Source organism: Lycium barbarum, chromosome 11, assembly GCF_019175385.1.
Source record: "Lycium barbarum isolate Lr01 chromosome 11, ASM1917538v2, whole genome shotgun sequence".
NCBI lineage: Eukaryota > Viridiplantae > Streptophyta > Magnoliopsida > Solanales > Solanaceae > Lycium > Lycium barbarum.
The window spans coordinates 12,785,323-12,803,001 of NC_083347.1; the positions used below are offsets into that span (position 1 = coordinate 12,785,323).

Here is a 17,679-nt window from a genome sequence, read left to right on the forward strand (position 1 = left end):
CTAGTTCCATCTAAAACTTTGAATCCACCTACGATAACCATTGGACTAAGCTATTGCAGTACAGATAGAGTCAAACGCGACCGCATAATGACACGTTAGCATGTAGCTGCTGAGTCATCCACAAATCAGCCACCTTGATCACCACGTTGCATGAGAAATTGCTCACCTATAGCCAAAACCGAACCACCTGTCAATTCTCATGAAATACTTATCCCATTCTTAAAGCGTAACCGTTTACAATCTCAAGAGTTGAGTCTTTCTTATAAATGCATCGTGTGTTATTAATTCATCATCATCAAACTCGCAGTCACATACTTCAAACAAACATCTTGTAGAACCAAAACTCAACTAATCCAACAGAATTACTACTTTTATTAACAATGGCTTCACAGCAAGCGAGAAGAGAGAATGTTACTGATGAGCGCAAAATCGAAGTTGAGAAAGCTAGAGTTCCCAAAATGGCTAGCCATTTTGAGTCTCTAGCTGACCAAGTTCAGGGCGCAACTGATGTTCATCCTGGTGCTGTTCATGTCAAGAGTACTGTTACTACTGTTCCTGATCAGGGCACACATCAAACGAAATCCCGTCATCATGATCAAAAATCTCAACCAATACAACAAGCTCAAAGGGAGAAACAACAATCTTCTGATGTTGTTACTCAGGGGAGAAAACAACAGGGATTTGAAGAAAAACCTGGAGGTGTCAAGTTTGATGTTCATGGACAAGAACACAAAAATTTAGACACAACCAGAGGAACCCAAATGCAAAAACAAGGAGTTGGTGCAGGTGGCCAACATGAGAGAACTACAGAAGCACAAGCAAGAGGCCAAGGTGAAAACGTAGCACATCATGAAGGTGGTGGTACTAAAGGTCCATCTTTGGACGAAATTTCTCAATACAGGCAAACAGCACAGCAAAATTCAATGGACACCATAAGAGCAGCTGAAGAGCGTTATGAAAAAGCCAAAGAAAAGGGTGCTTCAACATTGCAAAATGTTAAAGAATCAGCAACTCATGGACTTGGTGCTGCAACAGAAAAGGGTGCACAAGCTAAAGACACTCTCACTCATAGCCTTCAAAAGGCTAAAGACACTGCACTTGAGAAAGGTCAACAAGCTTATGAAGCAACCAAAGATAACCTTTCAGGTGCTGGACAAACAGCAGCCCAATCAGCACAACAAGCTAAAGATTACACTATGCAAAAGACAGGGGAAGCAAAAGATTATGCTGCACCAAAAACAGGGGAGGTTCAAGAACAGGGCAAGGGTGCAGCAAGTTATGTAGGGGAAAAAGCTGCTCAAGTAAAAGATGCTACAGTTGAAACTGGGAAAGGTGCAGTGGGATATGCAGGGAAAGTAGCTGGAGCAGTTAAGGATACAGCAGTAGTGGCTGGTTTAGGAGCTGCACATTTAACTGCAAAAGCAGCAGCAGAGGCCACAAAAGCTACGGCTAGTGCTGTTTCTACTGTTGCAGGTAAGGGTTTTCAAAATTAGCTCATGAAAAATCACCTCCACTGATTTATTAACTTAAGCCTATTTCATATTTCAGTTTAATTTATTACAATATGTAATGCAATTTGACTCATACATATCTTGTCAAAATATTTTTAAAAATTGAAGGCATAATTTTTTGATTTGATATACTCCGTCCAGTCCTAATTTATGCCACAATTTATGTGGCGTGGCACAAAGTTGCCCTTTGACTTGTGCGGACTTGGCACAAAGATGAAAGAAATGGCTATCTATTATTTCATTAGAGGTGGTAAAAAGGAAAATTTGAAGTTACGTGACATTCCTTTTGAACAGAGGCTAAACAGGAAATGTGCGAGCCACATTCTTTTTGGACAGAGAAGGTGCCACATAAAACAAAAAATTAATACTTTGTGAAAAACTGGGCAGGTCATGTTATACTTAACACGTATCTTAACCCATTTTATATCAACTCATTTCAACCCCCATTTTAGTCCCATCCAAATTCAACCAATCCAATCATTTGAAACCTGACACCGGGCCATTTGACACATCTGGTTACAGGGTATGCGGGAGAGAAAACAGTGGCCGCGAAGGATTTAGTTGCTGATGCTGGGAAGAAAACAGCGGGATATGCAGGGGACAAGTTGGCAGCAGCAAAGGATTATGTTGTTTCAGCTGAAGAAAGTGCAGCAGAGTATGCAGCTAGGAAAAAGGCTGAAGCAGAGAGAGAAATAGAGGCTAGAAAATCACAAGACACGACCAAGGTAAATACACGGTAATTGGTTTTCCTTAAATAAATATCTAGTGTCCAATCAATGGATCATTTATGTTCAATCATGTTTGTAACCAATATTTATCAGCGTGTATGTTGTATATTAAATGATTTGGCTAACTTATAGTAACTAATAAGTAATTAGAGATGAGTCTTTCTATTGATAGCCTAGTATATGGAGCCAAGTGACGTCAGAGATAAATCTTTCCATTTGTAACCTAGTATATGGAGGAGTCAAGTGATTAGAGATAAATCTTTCTATTGGTAACCTAGTATGTGGAGCAAGTGATTAGGGGTAATCTTTCTATTGGTAACCTAGTTTATAAGTTATTAAGGATGGATCTTTCTATTTGTGATCTAGTAAAAAAGTGCAACTAACTTATTACTCAAATCAGTTTTAATTTGCGTGCCACGCTTCGAGGAGGAGCGGAGTTTGGGATGGGAAGGAAGAACGAGATACTTGAAACGTAGACTAAAACATGTCTTATGTACAAGTTATTTGGGTAAGATGAAAATTTTGTAAATATAAATATATAGGAGTGAGACATTTTTTAGGACAAAAATAAATAAGAGTGTGTCACGTAAATTGGTATATTGAAAGATGAAGTATACACCTTGACCTACACTATATAGGAAAGTAGGAAACATAAATTGGTATACAGATGAAATATGAAGTATACACCTTGACCTACACTCATATCTTTTATCCTTAAAACTGTACTCAATAGGTTAAAGGTTGAAATCTCTTTACTGTCCGTCATGTTCCACTTAGATTGTGATTTTATTCCACTATGTTTTGGTTAATTTGCACCTGAAAATATGTTTTACAGGGAGAAAGCAGAGGAGGAGATGTCAGCGGAGAAACACGAGAATCAAAGGTGGAAGGAAAAGAGAGTGGATTCCAACCAAAGAAAGTGGAAGAAACCTTCCAGGAAGAAACAGGAGGAGGAAAGGAAAGCAAGCAGCCGGAGGAAGGAGCGGCGGTGGTGCTGCATGCCATTGGCGAAACTATAATGGAGATTGGCAAAACAACCACTGATCTTGTTGCTGGTCCCCGCGGGTCTCAAACTGGAGATGAACCTGCAGTAGTGACCAAGAAAGAGTCCACCACAATAAAGAAAGCTTGAGATGAACATATTCTGAGCCACTTCACTTTGTTTTTTGGAAATATTAGAATTTTGAAGTTGGTTTGTTTATTTTGGAAGGGTGGTTTGCAGGATGTGAGATTGTCTAATAATTAGCGTAAATAGCGTAAATCGCAAAGACTTGGCTTTCTATGTATGTTCGCGTCGATAATATGTTTTTGAAACTTCCTTTGGTGTGACGTTTAGCTATTGTTTGTTCCAATGTCGTGTATGACTAGTAGATGCAGGTATTAGAATACAAGAGAGGTGAATGTTAATCTTTGTTCTTCTTTCAAGTTCGTACTTCCCAAGAATTGGCTAACGCCCAATAGCTAAAGTAAGCTCAGCGAAGAAAGGCTAACTATAGATGTAAGGAAGCCCAAAAGAAAGGCTTAAGGTATGCATTTACACAGCTGAGGCTCATATAACAACTGTATATATACCGCCGTTTCAGGTTAAATAAGCTTATTAAACATTTTAATAACAACCTTTTCAGGATATGAAATGTTAAGTCTTAACTTATAGTCTTCCGAAGCCCATTTTTTTCTTATTTACAAACACCTTGGAACTCGATCTCGAACTTTGTTTGAGCCTGTCCTAATGCTTTTGCCCGTTTATGGGTCGATTTGCTATAATTACTCACAGATTTGAAGATGCACACATAAAATGAAGCCAGTGAGATCTTGTGGCTGTTAATATTAAGATGATATAGGCGGCAGACGATGAGTCTTCAGATTAACCCATAAATTTTAGTGATGGACATGTGAATCGAGTGAGAGTGTTAGATGTTCGGACGAGTTCCATTTTTTGGGTATTTTATCCCAAGACATAAATAAAAAGGAAGAGAGACAAATCTACTCCTCAGCACGATATATAGTAACACGCAATCACAATTCGTCAGTTTGTTTGGGCAGTTATTAAAGGAAAAAACATTTTAAAGTATAGATAAAGTTTTTGAAAATGGACCATGTGCCTTTTATCCTCTGACGATCGATGTATACCTTTAGCGTGGATTTTTCGTAGGATTCACGCATTTGAGGGCTTTTAGTGCCTAATTTTTAATTCCTAAACATTACTTTAATCTATCCTTGACTAGGGCAACGTATAAGGATACCTAGTGACGTGCTAACTTTCATTTGGTGTCACTGTCACAGGATCTTTGTATCCATCGTTGTTTTATCCACAAATTAAAATTGTCGTACAATGTGGTTCCTTTTTATTCTTTTCCCTTAGTGACGATACCCTTTTTTTTGGGCAGTGTAGCTTGTAACTCTACATGAATGACTTGGATAATGTTAGTACACTAAACAATATAGTATAGCTTAATTGCTCATTGAATTAACCAGTTCTACTTACCTGTTATAACTTGTAACGTAGAATTACCTAGATAGTTACTGTTATAACTTGTAACGTAGAATTACCTAGATAGTTACTGTTTGGGTCAAAAATCGTACTTTGCCCAAATAGTTAAAGTCTTGTTAAAAGTTAAATAAGGTTAATCACAGTTGATAGTAATTTGATAAAGATGATTTAACTCGTACAAGATAAATGATATGAATGAATGAATAATTGAACTAAATAATAAAGATGAAGGAAACTTATGCTATCTTCTAATGAAATGTAGCCAAATCTCCTTTGAGTGAATTTCTCCCAGATATATTGATCTCCCAAAATATAAGAACAATAAAAAATACAAGTAAGAATTCTTTCTTTTTCAGTGAATATTCGATGCCTCTACAATACTATTCATTTGGTATTTATAGGCCATGGGGTGAGTCTTCCCGTTATGGTGTAACGGTTCTCATTAAAGGTGCATTTAATGAGATGTAGTTAATGCCTTTATCTCCGCTTTTCGTTTTGGTAATAATTAGCATTTATTCCTTCTTTCCGCGTATCACGTTCCTGTTGGATTCTTCTAAGTTGACTTCTTCTCGTCATGGCATCACGTTAACGTCGTAATATCGGCGTTGTGCTGATGCCGTTAGGTCGGCATCACCATTAATCTTCTTTTGCGACTTACCATGCTATTCTTGCAATTTTAGATTTCTACCCATACAGATAGTCCCTCAATTTTTCCGGTTCATCAAAAAGATGTTCCCGAGGAATTGTCTTGCCGATTTTCATCAATCTTTCTTTGATCAAACATTTGAATTGTTTCATTGTGGAATAGAAAACGTCGTAACTGATGTTAGATCGTGGCCCATTAACGTGATGGGTACGTGGCGTAACCGCAGAAGTTGAAAAGACTCGCCTTAATGACGAAGTTAGACGTAGGGCACGTGGCCGTTACCACGCCCTTTATTTTCTCGCCAGTTCCCAAGGCAATGATGACTCCTCTGTAAAAGCGAATTTTTACCCTCTCATTTTTCATTTCCAATTCACGCTCCAATTTTCGAATCTCTTTGCTGCTTCTTCTTCTTCTTCTTCTTCTTCTTCTTCTTCTTCTTCTTCTTCTTCTTCTTCTTCTTCTTCTTCTTCTTCTTCTTCGATTTTCAACCATGTCTTCTCCTTCATCTTCTCGAAATATCTCACCAGAAAAGACTGCCATTGTTGATGCTCTTCCTCCCAGTGTGGGTGTTGAAAAACCTAAGAACAGATTGCCTCTTAAAAAAATTATGGGTGTCGCTATTGCTGCTATTGCTATTTCCAGGCTTTCATCTTCACCAACTTCTGATGTTGATGATGATGAAACTGATATGGTGAATGTGAATCTCCCTTCTGTTGATAGTGTGATTCCGAAGAATCCTTCTCATACTATAGATTTGAAGATTGTCCTTCCGAAAGGCGATAACCGTGATGTTTCAGAGCTAGACGGGGAAAGGATGGTCTTAGTTTATTCAATTACTTCTCATGTCACTGAGGAGTCTCTTAATTCTATTCGAGAAAGGTGCCACTGGACAAATCGTGATCTCGACATCATGGTTCGCAGAAAGGATATGTCCGCAACTACTCATCTTTTCGGATATTCTGCGGTGTACATCTATCCTTTCACTATCGGCTCTACTTTGCCTCTTTCGCCTTTGATAGATGAATTTTGCCGCCGTTTGAAAATTTGTGTGGCACAAATTACTCTCGGGGTTTGGCGATATCTGCTCATCTTGCCGGGGTAAATATTACTCTTGACCATATTTTATATCTGAATTCAATCCGTTTTATCTGAGGCTCTATGATTATGTTTAGAGCTCGGGAATCCAGTAAATTGTTTGAAGATCCGAGGATGGTCATGATCAGCGTTGGTTTGACGAATTCGTATTTATTCCTACTGCTCAACTGGTGAGCGGGGATGCTAGCACCTTCCCGGAGAAGTGGAACGCGAGAGGTAATGTTATTTTTATTAATTTTCTTCATTCCCTCATTCTTCTCTTCTTAAACTTCTCCTTTGTTCAACAACTTTTAACCCTGAATTGGTTAAATCTTCAAACATAAGGGAGTTCACTGAAGCCGTGATTCAAGCTTCGGCGAGTGTTCGGACTTGGGGGGCGTATGCCATTTCGAAAGGTATTCGTACCCTTAAAGACATGAAGCCGGATGGAGCCTCTGCGAAGGGTAGATGTAAAGATACCGAAGAATTACCTTGCTTTGTAATGGTGAAAGAGTTTATCTTACATCCATTTTATTTTTCTCATGTCCTTCGAAAAAGGTGAAACACATAGCAAAGAAATGACTGACTCTTCCGAGTGATAAAGGGTCGGCATTAGAAAACATAAGATCTCTTACCGGTAAGAGATCTAATGCCGAAGTTAAAGATTCCAAGGATGCTAACGAGCCTGGCTTGAAGAACAAAAGATTGAGAAAACAATTTGTTGCGGGATCGTCAGATGCTGTTCTCGAGAAGACAGGAAGTATGCCAAGTGAGTTCAGGCTAATTGATGAGAGTACTGATTCTGAAGAAGAATCCTCTTTAGTTTTATGTCGTAAAAGGCGGGTTGAGTTTCCAACTTCCTCTGATATTGTTGTCGTTTCAGATGAGTCTCCGATGAAGGAGATGGAGAAATTAACTACTGCAATTAAGAGTCATAATGAAGGTGATATTGTGGTTCTCGGGGTGGATATCATCGATAATATTATTTCTGGAGTTGCCGATGAGCTTAAAACCTGTCATCCTGGTGGCGTTGGTGAAGCTGAAGTTGAAATTGAAGGTAATCTTTTGGCCAATCCTCACGTGATGAGTCGTTTTGCTCATAACTATATTGGTCCCAAGGAGAATATGATTTTGAAAGATATACGACATGGTTTCCCTCAGGCTCACGATTCAGGTATATGTTTTCCCTTCCCTTCTTCTCTTTTCTTGTTACTTCTCTTCATTGTATACTCTGACCCCTATTAATTTTGATATAGGCTCAAACATACTTATGTGGGAGTCTTGAACGTTCCAAAGGTGAGGCTAAGCTCATTCAGAAGCTTCGTGAGAAGAATGTCGTACTCACTCAGGAAGTGAAGATTTTGAAGGCGGAGCGCCATTCTTCCGTCGAGGAGTTGGAGAGGGCCAAAGCCAAAATTATGGCGCATCGGGCTGATAAAAGAAATTTTCGGAAGCAAATTGTTGATCTCGAAAAAGAAAAAGCTGAAGCTTTTCGCATAGACAAGCAGGAAGAGTTGGCCATCGGTGATCTGAAGCAGAAATTAGTGGAGTCGAATCAACTAAAAGATGATTTCATAAATAAATTTTAGGATCAAAGTGCCAAACTCAAAAAAATTGAATCTGACTTCAATGTTTTAAAATTGAACAACGTCAAAGACTCCGGAGAGCTTGCATAGGCTTTGATTGATCTAAATTAAAGTAAACATGACATTCAAGCTCTCCAAAAAGAGTTGACGGATAAAGATCGGGATCCCAAAAAGAAAAATGTTATGTTGGAGGAAAGCCACAAAAAGTTCTCGGAGGTTCTGGATTGTGCTAAGAAATTGCGTGAATTTGCAAAGCAACTTTGGGGTCGGAAAGGAAAGTACAAATAGAAGATTGAAGATATGGAGAAGGGTTTTGAAGATGAAAAACAGAAGATTCTCAGTTGGGCTGTTATCAAAGCTCGATATGAGTTTTTGAAGAATTTCAACCCTTCTTCTTTTTATCATGCTCAGGCTCTCGCCGTTGCTGAGTAGAACATCAAAGAATCCAATGAAATCCTCGAATATGAATCCATGGCGGAGGAAGAAATGACTGAAGAGGAAGATGACGTTGGCACCTTAGATGAAGTAGATATGTTATCCGGAGATGTAGCTCTCCTGCCCCTGAGGATGCCATAATGGGGGAGGATTTAAATGTTGATTCCAATGCCGGGGATGTTCCCGAGAATACTTCTGAGCAAATTGCCAAAGATGTCCCCTTTCCTCCTTCATCGACAGTCCCTTCTTCTCATGTTTAAATGTTTGTACGTTGTGTCTTTATTTTGTAAGGCTTTACTTTTATGAATAAAATTTCTTTCATTCATGTTTTGCCTTCATTATAAACATTCTCTTGGAAAATTTCTTCAATTAAAACCTTTCACGGTTGATCAATCCGATTAAGAATTTTAATATCAGAGTTCTCATAAGTAGACTTTTGTCTTTTCGGGAAGCTTACTATAGTTTCCCGAGTAATTCAAATGACTTATCGGATTATGAACAAGTCATCTAAACAGGTAATTGAGAGGTACTATTCAAAGATGACTTTGAATTTCCACATTAAACAGGTAATTGAGAGATACTATTCAAAAATGACTTTGAATTTCCACACAAACAAGAAATCTTAATCACTTAGATTTCAACATAAATAAGAAATCTTAACTGATGGGTTTTTTCGTCAACAAGAAGTCTCAGTTAGTGGATTTCCACACAAACAAGAAATCTTAGTTTGAAATACTAAGACAAGAATATAAGATGTTACAAACAGACTTATATGTCAAATTCTGCCGTTATTAATCCAGAGAGGTTCCTAACGGAATCGGAATTAGTGAAATTCCATTGTTGTTAACCCGGAGATGTTCCTAATGGAATTGGAATCTTCATCATGTGTATATAACCGACATTACAAATTTAACTTAGATATGCATTACTATTATGTATATATGATCGGAATCATGGATACATCATTTGTACAATTGGAAAAGGTGATATGTGTATGATCAGAATCATGAATATATCATACAAACTTATAAAACACAAAGATGACGTAATAATCAATCTCATTGCTAATATTATTATAAGTTTACAAATTGAGCCCAAAGGCCTTTTCCATACATTTTTGGGGTGATAATCTCTATTGTCAGTCCCTAGTGATAGTCCCCCATTGTTTTGTTGTGAAGTATAAAGAACTAAGCAATGATGCCCGTAATTCATTCCTGTACATTCTACTTACTGCCTCGTTAAAAACCTTCCCGGTAAAACCCAAACGGGATAAAACTCGAGTAAGGTAAAAAGAGTACAGCTTGTCGAATGCAACTAGATGTTAGAAATGGAAGAGCTTTAAATTGCTTATGTTGTAGTTGCTGGAGACCACCTTCCCAACCAAAGTTTCTAATTGAAATGCTCCTTTTCCTGCATCAGCTATAACTCTATAAGGTCCTTCCCAATTTAGTTTGCCCTCGTTCGGTATCTTGGTGGATGGAGTTACCATTTGCATGACCAAATCTCCAAGTTTAATTTGACGCAATTTGGTCTTATTGTTATAGTATTTTTCCACTTGTTGTTTCTGTGCCATTAACTTGATCAGAGTCAATTCTCAGTGTTCTTCCAATAGATCAAGTCCATCCGTCATTGCTTCTATGTTCTCCGTATCTATAGCATGTGCATATCTTATGCTCGGATCCATTACTTCAATTGGAACCAATGCCTCTGCTCCATAGACTAATGAAAAAGGCGTTTCTCCGGTACTAGTCTTGTGCGTAACACAATAAGACTAAAGAACTTCGGGGAGGACATCAGGCTAACTTCCTTTAGCATTTCCGATTCGTCTTGTTTGTTGATTCTGCTTATCTGTTGCAGGACGAATGATATGGTGAAGATTTTTTCCTTTTGATACCAAGATTCTGGAGAAAATTTGTTAACTTCGCTCCAACAAATTGCTTCATGTTATCGCAACTTATTTCCTTAGGGATACCGAATCGACATATGATGTCTTTCCAAAGGAAATTAATAACTTGCTCTTGTCCAATTTTTGTGTATGCCTTTGCTTCAACCTACTTAGAAAAATAATCAGTTGCAACAAGCAAAAACTTAAATTTACCTTTGGTTTGTGGGAACGGTCCCATAATGTCGAGTCCCCATTTCATGAATGGCCATGGGGTAATGACTGAATGAAGAGGCTCTACAGGTTCATGTATTGTAGATGCATACGTTTGACACTCTTTGCATCGTCGTACAAAGTTTTGTGAATCTTTGCCCATTGTATTCCAATAATAACCTGCACGCAATAAACACCGGGCTAGTGATCTCCAACCGGAATGATTTCCACAATATCCACTATGTACGTGTTGCAGAGTGGGTTCTGTGTCCGTTGGGCCTAAACACTTGGCGAGCAGCCCTCCAAATGTTCTTCGATATAGCTCCCCGTATACCAAGCAATATCTAGTTGCTTTTACTCGTAACTTTCGTGCTTCTTTCTTATCTGTAGGTAGAGTCCCTTGTTGCAAATAATCAAGTATCTCATTTCTCCAATCATGTGTTAAACCGTTGCACGTACTTCAATTTCGCAACTAATTGGATGCAATAAATGGATCACACTTCTGCTTCCTGGCTCTCCGGGATCAGTAGCTGATGCCAATTTTGCTAAGCCATCGACCTCTGCATTGCTTTCCCATGGAATCTGCTCCAGTCCCCAGTCTTTGTTTTTGGCAAAAAGGTCTGATATCTGCGTTTGATATTTCTGCATTTGTGGTTCTTTTATACTGAAAATTCCATTCACTTGATTAACCATCAATTGCGAATCACAATGTACCTTGATGCTCCCTACTCCATATTCCAAAGCAAGTTTTAAACCTGTAATAACAGCCTCATAATCGGCTTCATTGTTAGTAATTTTCGGGCATTTAATGGCTTGGCGGATAATTTCTCCGCCAAGTACTTTAAGTACTAAGCCTAATCCCGACCCACTTTCATCTGATGCCCCATCCGTGTATAGGGTCCACATCCCGGAGGATGACCCTGAAGTTGTGATGGTTTCTTTTTCTGCCGCCGAAGTTAATTTTGAACAAAAGGCTGCTACAAAATCGGCAAGAACTTGCGATTTTATAGCATTTCTAGGTTGATAAGTAATATCAAATTCACTAAGTTCAATTGCCCATTTAGCCAATCTAGCTGATAATTCCGGCCTGTGGAGAATACTCCGTAAGGGGAATGTTGTTACCACGGCAATTGGATGACTTTGAAAATAATGTTTTAATTTTCTAGCAGCATGCATTAAAGCTAAAGCCAATTTTTCTAAGTGCGGGTATCTTTCTTCAGCATCTAAAAGTGTTTTACTAACATAATGAATTGGAGATTGTTTACCTTCTTCTTCCCGTACTGGAACTGCGCTTGCCGATACCTTTGAAACGGAAAGCTATAGAAATAGCTTTTCCTCGGGGTTGGGTTTTGACAGCAATGGCGGACTTGAAAGATACCTTTTGTGCTCCTGCAATGCTTGTTTACATTCCGACGTCCACTCAAAATCTTACTGCTTTTTTAGTACCGTGAAGAATTTGTGGCACCTCTCCGATAACCTTGAAATAAATCAGGATAGCGCTGCTACTCGATCAGTCAAACTTTGAACCTCCTTTTTGCTATTGAGATCATCGATAATGTTTTCTATCGCCTTTATCTGGTCTGAATTTACCTCTATTTCTCGCTTTGAAACCATGAATCCCAAGAACTTTCTTGAGGCCACGCCAAATGCGCATTTCTCGGGGTTCAGCTTCATGTTGAATTGTCTTAATATTGCAACGACTTTTTTTAAATGAATCAAGTGATCTTCAGCCCTTTCCGACTTCACAACCATATCGTCAATGTACACCTCCATTGTTTTTCCCAATTGATTTTTGAACATTGCTGTCACTAACCGTTGATATGTTGCACCGGCGTTGTTGAGTCCAAACGGCATCACATTATAACAATGTAAACTCCTCGGTTTTATAAATGTTATTTTTGTTTGATCCGCAGGATTCATCTTGATTTGATTGTATCTTGCTCCAACCGACGATCAATGTGGCGAACATGCTCCTTAATTTTGTCCTGCTCTTTCCTAATATCTGTGATCGCCTGAGTGTAGGGTGCCATGGCTGCCTCAATTGCCTCTTTCACAAAATTGGGAAGCCTCTCAAACAACCAATTAACTTTAGCATCTGGTGCTCGGAGTACTCGTAGACCCTCGGTAGACACTCCACGGGCTGCTGTGGTGGATGGCGGAACCGTGTCAATGGGAACTGTAGTGGAAGAACTTGGAGGGTCAGACCTCGGTGCTTGAGGGGCAGTGCTGGGAGCTGTCTCCTCATCATCGGTGGCCAAGTCTTCGGGCTCAAGAATATGAGCATCAAGTGTTGTTCCCGAAGCTCTTGGCTCTGTGCTCACCCGCTTTCGCGTCCTAGTCCCCGGTTCTAATTTGGTGTAATCAATCATTTGATCAGCCGGTAAATTCCTGTCCACCCGAGGAATATCACAAACCTCTTTCCGGTGGCATAATGTAGTGATCACACAAGGAAAAGGGAGCGATGTGTTCTTTTGAGTGGACCTATTCTTGATCTCGTCTCGGATAATTACCCCCACGTTGACAAGGTATCCGGACATGAGTGATGCAATGAGAATACACTTTGTAATGGGTATGTCAGTGCTATGCTTGGAAGGGATCATCTGCGATGATACTAGGGATAGCCAAAACTTGGCTTCGCGGTTGAAAGTGTTCTTCTCAATCGGGACAGATGGATCCAGCCATGGTGGAGTCCCTGAGGCGATCACTGAAGCAACCCAGTGTCGGTGTTCCTCCGGGTTTTCCATCTTCAAATCATATTCCGAACTGACCGGAGGCCAACCTTCAACAAGGTCTGTTTCGCTGCGTTGCTCATATAGGATAGATGTTATGGTGTCTGCAGCACAATCAATCTCCTTCCCCCGAACTGGAACCCAACAGAGGTGCTCCATGTTTTTCTTTAGTGTGCGGCGCGTCCTCTTTGCATTCAATGTGGCCGCATAAGCTGCATAGAATTCCATTACCAGGGTCGGACAGTATTCAGCAGGTTGCATGAAATAGGTCCATCTCAAGGCCTCAAGCTTGCGAATGATGCCCGGGCATTGATCTTGCAGCCCCTGTAGAGTGACTCTCTTTTCGACAATGAGGCCCCGGACTGGATTCCCATCAGGTTTAATTGTATTCCAAGCCTTATACAGTTCCCTGGATCCAGGCACGGTGAACCATTGCTCCATTGCCTCCCTTCGTTGACCTCTGGTGATGGCATCCTCGGGCTCAGGAGAGGAATCTCCATGTGTCCCCTCTTCAGACTAGGGGACGGGATCAGCCGATGCCTTTTCTGTTCTTCTAGAGGTGGAGGTTTGTCGTGTTGTTCGTCTTCCTCCACTTTGAGGTTTATTTGATCGAACCATCCTGCACAACGTACAAAAATATACTCATTATTTATGGTGTTCATTTAGCAACAATAAGGAGGTATATATAAGAAAAACAAAAACAAAGCATTTAAGGATGGCACCACCCGCGAAACATCACATGTGAGTCGCATGTGTGACCTACGACTCACAGGTAGTGTCGCGGATGATGCCAGGAAACTTGTTCTTCATTGTTAACACCTGCTGCAGCGGGTGCGATTCACATGTCAAACATGCGAATCGCGGATGCTGCTTGCAGGTGAGACACTTGATTTCATCATTTTTTTTTACACAACACAGATGACCACACACCAAAACATATTTACGTAACTTTTTCCCTTAAGAGCATTGTCACCCCGTCAATCATTAGGAGAATCTATTCAATTACCCACACCTATGTTCGATGGTTGTCCCTCACAAAAGACAATGACACTTCGTAACTCAGAAGGCATCACGGGTCCTATTTTACAGGTAATGTGCCAAGGGTACTCAAGAATTCCCCATGTTGGCGAATGATCCTATTTCCACAACATTTAAACACTCACATAGTCTTTTAGGCATTTCGTCAAACACGTGGCGAGCGTGCGTCAACTATTAGTTCTTACCACAAATGGATACCCAAGAATTCCCTAGTTGCTATCTAATTTAGCATCAACAACCACTTCCTAGAAGGACTACACTAGCATGGGTACTCAAGACTTCCCCATTTTCCATCAATTTCCAACAACCCACTCATTACATAAGGGAAATCTAGTCAACTAACTAATTACATCAAGTGTTAAGGCATGATAATACATGGGATTGAGCAGTTCGAAAGTTCCACATAATGTAAAGAAAAGCAAAGTTGACATACCTTGAGAATTAATGGAAGTTGGAAACCTTGAAATCTTTTTTTTTTCAGGGTAAAAGGAATGGGATCACTATATAAGATTTGGTGATGTGAATTAGAGTGATTGAAGTAAAATGGAATAATGGGATGATATAGGAGAGAAGAGGGAAAAAGGGGGAGAGGGAAACTGAAGGTCGTAATTGATGTTTTCAATCAGTTACGATTCCTTTATTTAAAATTGAACCGATTCGAGTCGAGTCGGGCAACTCGCGAATCTCACTTACCTGCACAACATGTGACTCGCGGATGATGTCGCATGTTGTGCCATTCCATCGCAGATGCTGACAGAGAGTTTGGCTCTCATGAACTGAATTTTGGCATCACCTGCGATTCGCAGGTGAATTCGCGGACATGACCTGCGAATCGCAGGTGATGTCGCATGTCATGCCTATTGGCATTTTTCAAACTCTTCTTCTTTGTACACACATTTTATTCCTACACACTTGGACACACATCAAAAACATCACAAAAGTAAAAACAACAATACATGAAAATGAAACTTGGGTTGCCTCCCAAAAAGCGCTTGATTTTACGTCGCAGCACGACGTTGATACCTGTTCAGCCCTTTCATGGCTCATTGAGGAGGAAGACCTCAATAATCTTTGCTTCATTCTGAGATCCCAAGTAATGTTTCACCCTTTGCCCATTCACTTTGATTTTATTACCACTTGGGCAAACCAGTTCAATTGCTCCAGATGGGAACACTTGTGTGATTTTAAACGGGCCGAACCATTTGGATTTCAACTTTCCGGGAAACAACCGGAGCCTGGAGTTAAACAACAATACGCGATCCCCGATGCTGAACTCTCTTAGCAAGATCTTCTTGTCATGGAAATGTTTCATGCGGGCCTTGTAGAGTGCAGAACTCGCATATGCTTTCAGTCGAAATTCATCGAGCTCGTTAATCTGCTCCAACGTCAAGTTTGAGGCATCACCCCATTCAAGATTCAACTTTTTCAAGGCCCACAATGCCTTATGTTTGAGTTTCACCGAAAGATGACAAGCTTTTCCAAATACGAATTGATATGGAGACATGCCAATTGGGGTCTTATAGGCTGTTCGGTATGCCTATAGAGCATCATCCAATTTCTTTGACCAATCAGTCCGGTTAGCATTCACTGTTTTGGAAAGTATGCTCTTGATCTGCCTATTTGAAACCTCAACTTGGCCACTTGTTTGGGGATGATACGGGGTGGCAACTTTATGCTTGACCCCATACTTCTCAAGAAGAGTCTTGAATAATCGATTGCAGAAATGAGAGCCCCCGTCACTAATGATTGCCCTTGGAGTTCCGAACATTGAGAAGATAACCCTTTTTAAAAATGCAGTGACACTTCTTTCTTTGTTGTTGGGGAGTGCTACAGCTTCCACCCATTTGGACACGTAGTCTACTACCAAGAGAATGTACTTGTTGCTGTAGGAGCTTACAAATGGACCCATAAAATCAATGCCCCATACATCGAACAATTCAACTTCGAGAATCGGTGTCATTGGTAGCTCATGCCTTCTCGATATGCCCCCATGCCTTTGACATTGATTACAAGCTTTTACAAAGTCATGAGCATCTTGATAGATTGTCGGCCAATAAAAACCACTTTGAAGCACCTTGGCTGCCGTTCTTGAGCTACTATGATGTCCACCAACCGGTGATGAGTGACAAGCTTCGATGATGGGCATCATTTCTACTTCGGGTATGCACCTCCTTATGATGTTGTTGGCGCAAACCCTAAATAGATATGGCTCGTCCCAATAGAATTTCCGGGCACACTCAAAAACCTTTTCTTTTGGTGGAAGTTCAAATCCACCGGCATAATGCTACTTGCATGGAAGTTAGCAAAATCGGCATACCACGGGATCATGTCATGCGACCTCGCCATTACTTGCTCATCCGGAAATGACTCATTGATTTCTAGGCCATCCAATGGACGCCCCCCCTCTTCAAGACGAGACAAGTGGTCCGCCACTTGATTTTCACACCCTTTTCTATCTTTGACTTCAAAGTCAAAATCTTGCAGGAGAAGGACCCAACGTATTAACCTCGGTTTTGCATCTTTCTTTGTCATGAGGTAACGTAAGGTTGCATGATCGGTGTGAACAATCACATGGGTGCCCAACAAATAAGCCCGAAACTTCTCGAAGGCAAACACAATAGCTAGCAACTCTTGTTTTGTGACAGTGTAATTTATTTGGGCACTGTTCAGAGTCTTGCTTGCGTAGTAAATTGGGGGAAAGATCTTATCACGCTTCTGGCCAATAACAACCCCCATGGAAAAGCCACTTGCATCACACATCAGCTCAAAGGGTTGAGACCAGTCTGGTGCAATGATGATAGGAGCCGATGTGCGTCTCTCTTTCAAAGCCTCAAATGCCTTCAAACAAGCATCATCAAATACAAACTTCGACTCCTTCTCCAACAACTTGCATAGAGAGTTGGCTATTTTCGAGAAATTCTTGATAAATATTCTATAAAACCCAGCATGCCCAAGGAAGCTACGAACACCTTTAACGGAAATTGGAGGGGGGAGCTTAACAATAACCTCAATTTTAACTTGATTGACTTCAAGCCCCTTTTCCGAAATCTTGTGCCCAAGACGATTCCTTCTCTAACCATGATGAGGCACTTCTCCCAATTTAGAACCAAATTTGTCTCTTCACATCGTTTCAATACTTGGGCAAGATTCTGCAAGCATTCATCAAAGGAATCCCCAGTTACGGAAAAGTCATCCATGAAGATTTCAATGGACTCCTCAACCATATCGAAGAAAATAGACATCATGCAACGTTGAAATGTTGCGGGTGCATTACATAACCCAAAAGACATTCTCTTGAAAGCAAAAGTCCCATAAGGACAAGTGAAGGTAGTTTTCTCTTGGTCCT

The 17,679-nt window shown here is 40.3% G+C and overlaps 1 protein-coding gene across 4 annotated transcripts in view; it reads left to right on the forward strand.

Moving 5' to 3' along the window:
- The first annotated feature begins 270 nt into the window (after positions 1-270).
- LOC132617118 (seed biotin-containing protein SBP65-like) overlaps positions 271-17,679 on the forward strand; it is a 66,240-nt gene continuing 48,831 nt past the window's right edge. The window contains exons 1-3 of one of the 4 annotated variants that reach the window (XM_060332035.1): positions 274-1,473; positions 2,034-2,247; positions 3,075-3,557. In XM_060332035.1, coding sequence (XP_060188018.1) covers positions 381-1,473; positions 2,034-2,247; positions 3,075-3,258 — 1,491 coding nt within the window. In that variant the 5' untranslated portion in view covers positions 274-380 and the 3' untranslated portion in view covers positions 3,259-3,557. Of the gene's footprint in view, positions 1,474-2,033; positions 2,248-3,074; positions 3,558-17,679 lie in introns of those variants that run through there. The other 3 variants (XM_060332033.1, XM_060332034.1, XM_060332036.1) reach the window with 3 other exon arrangements.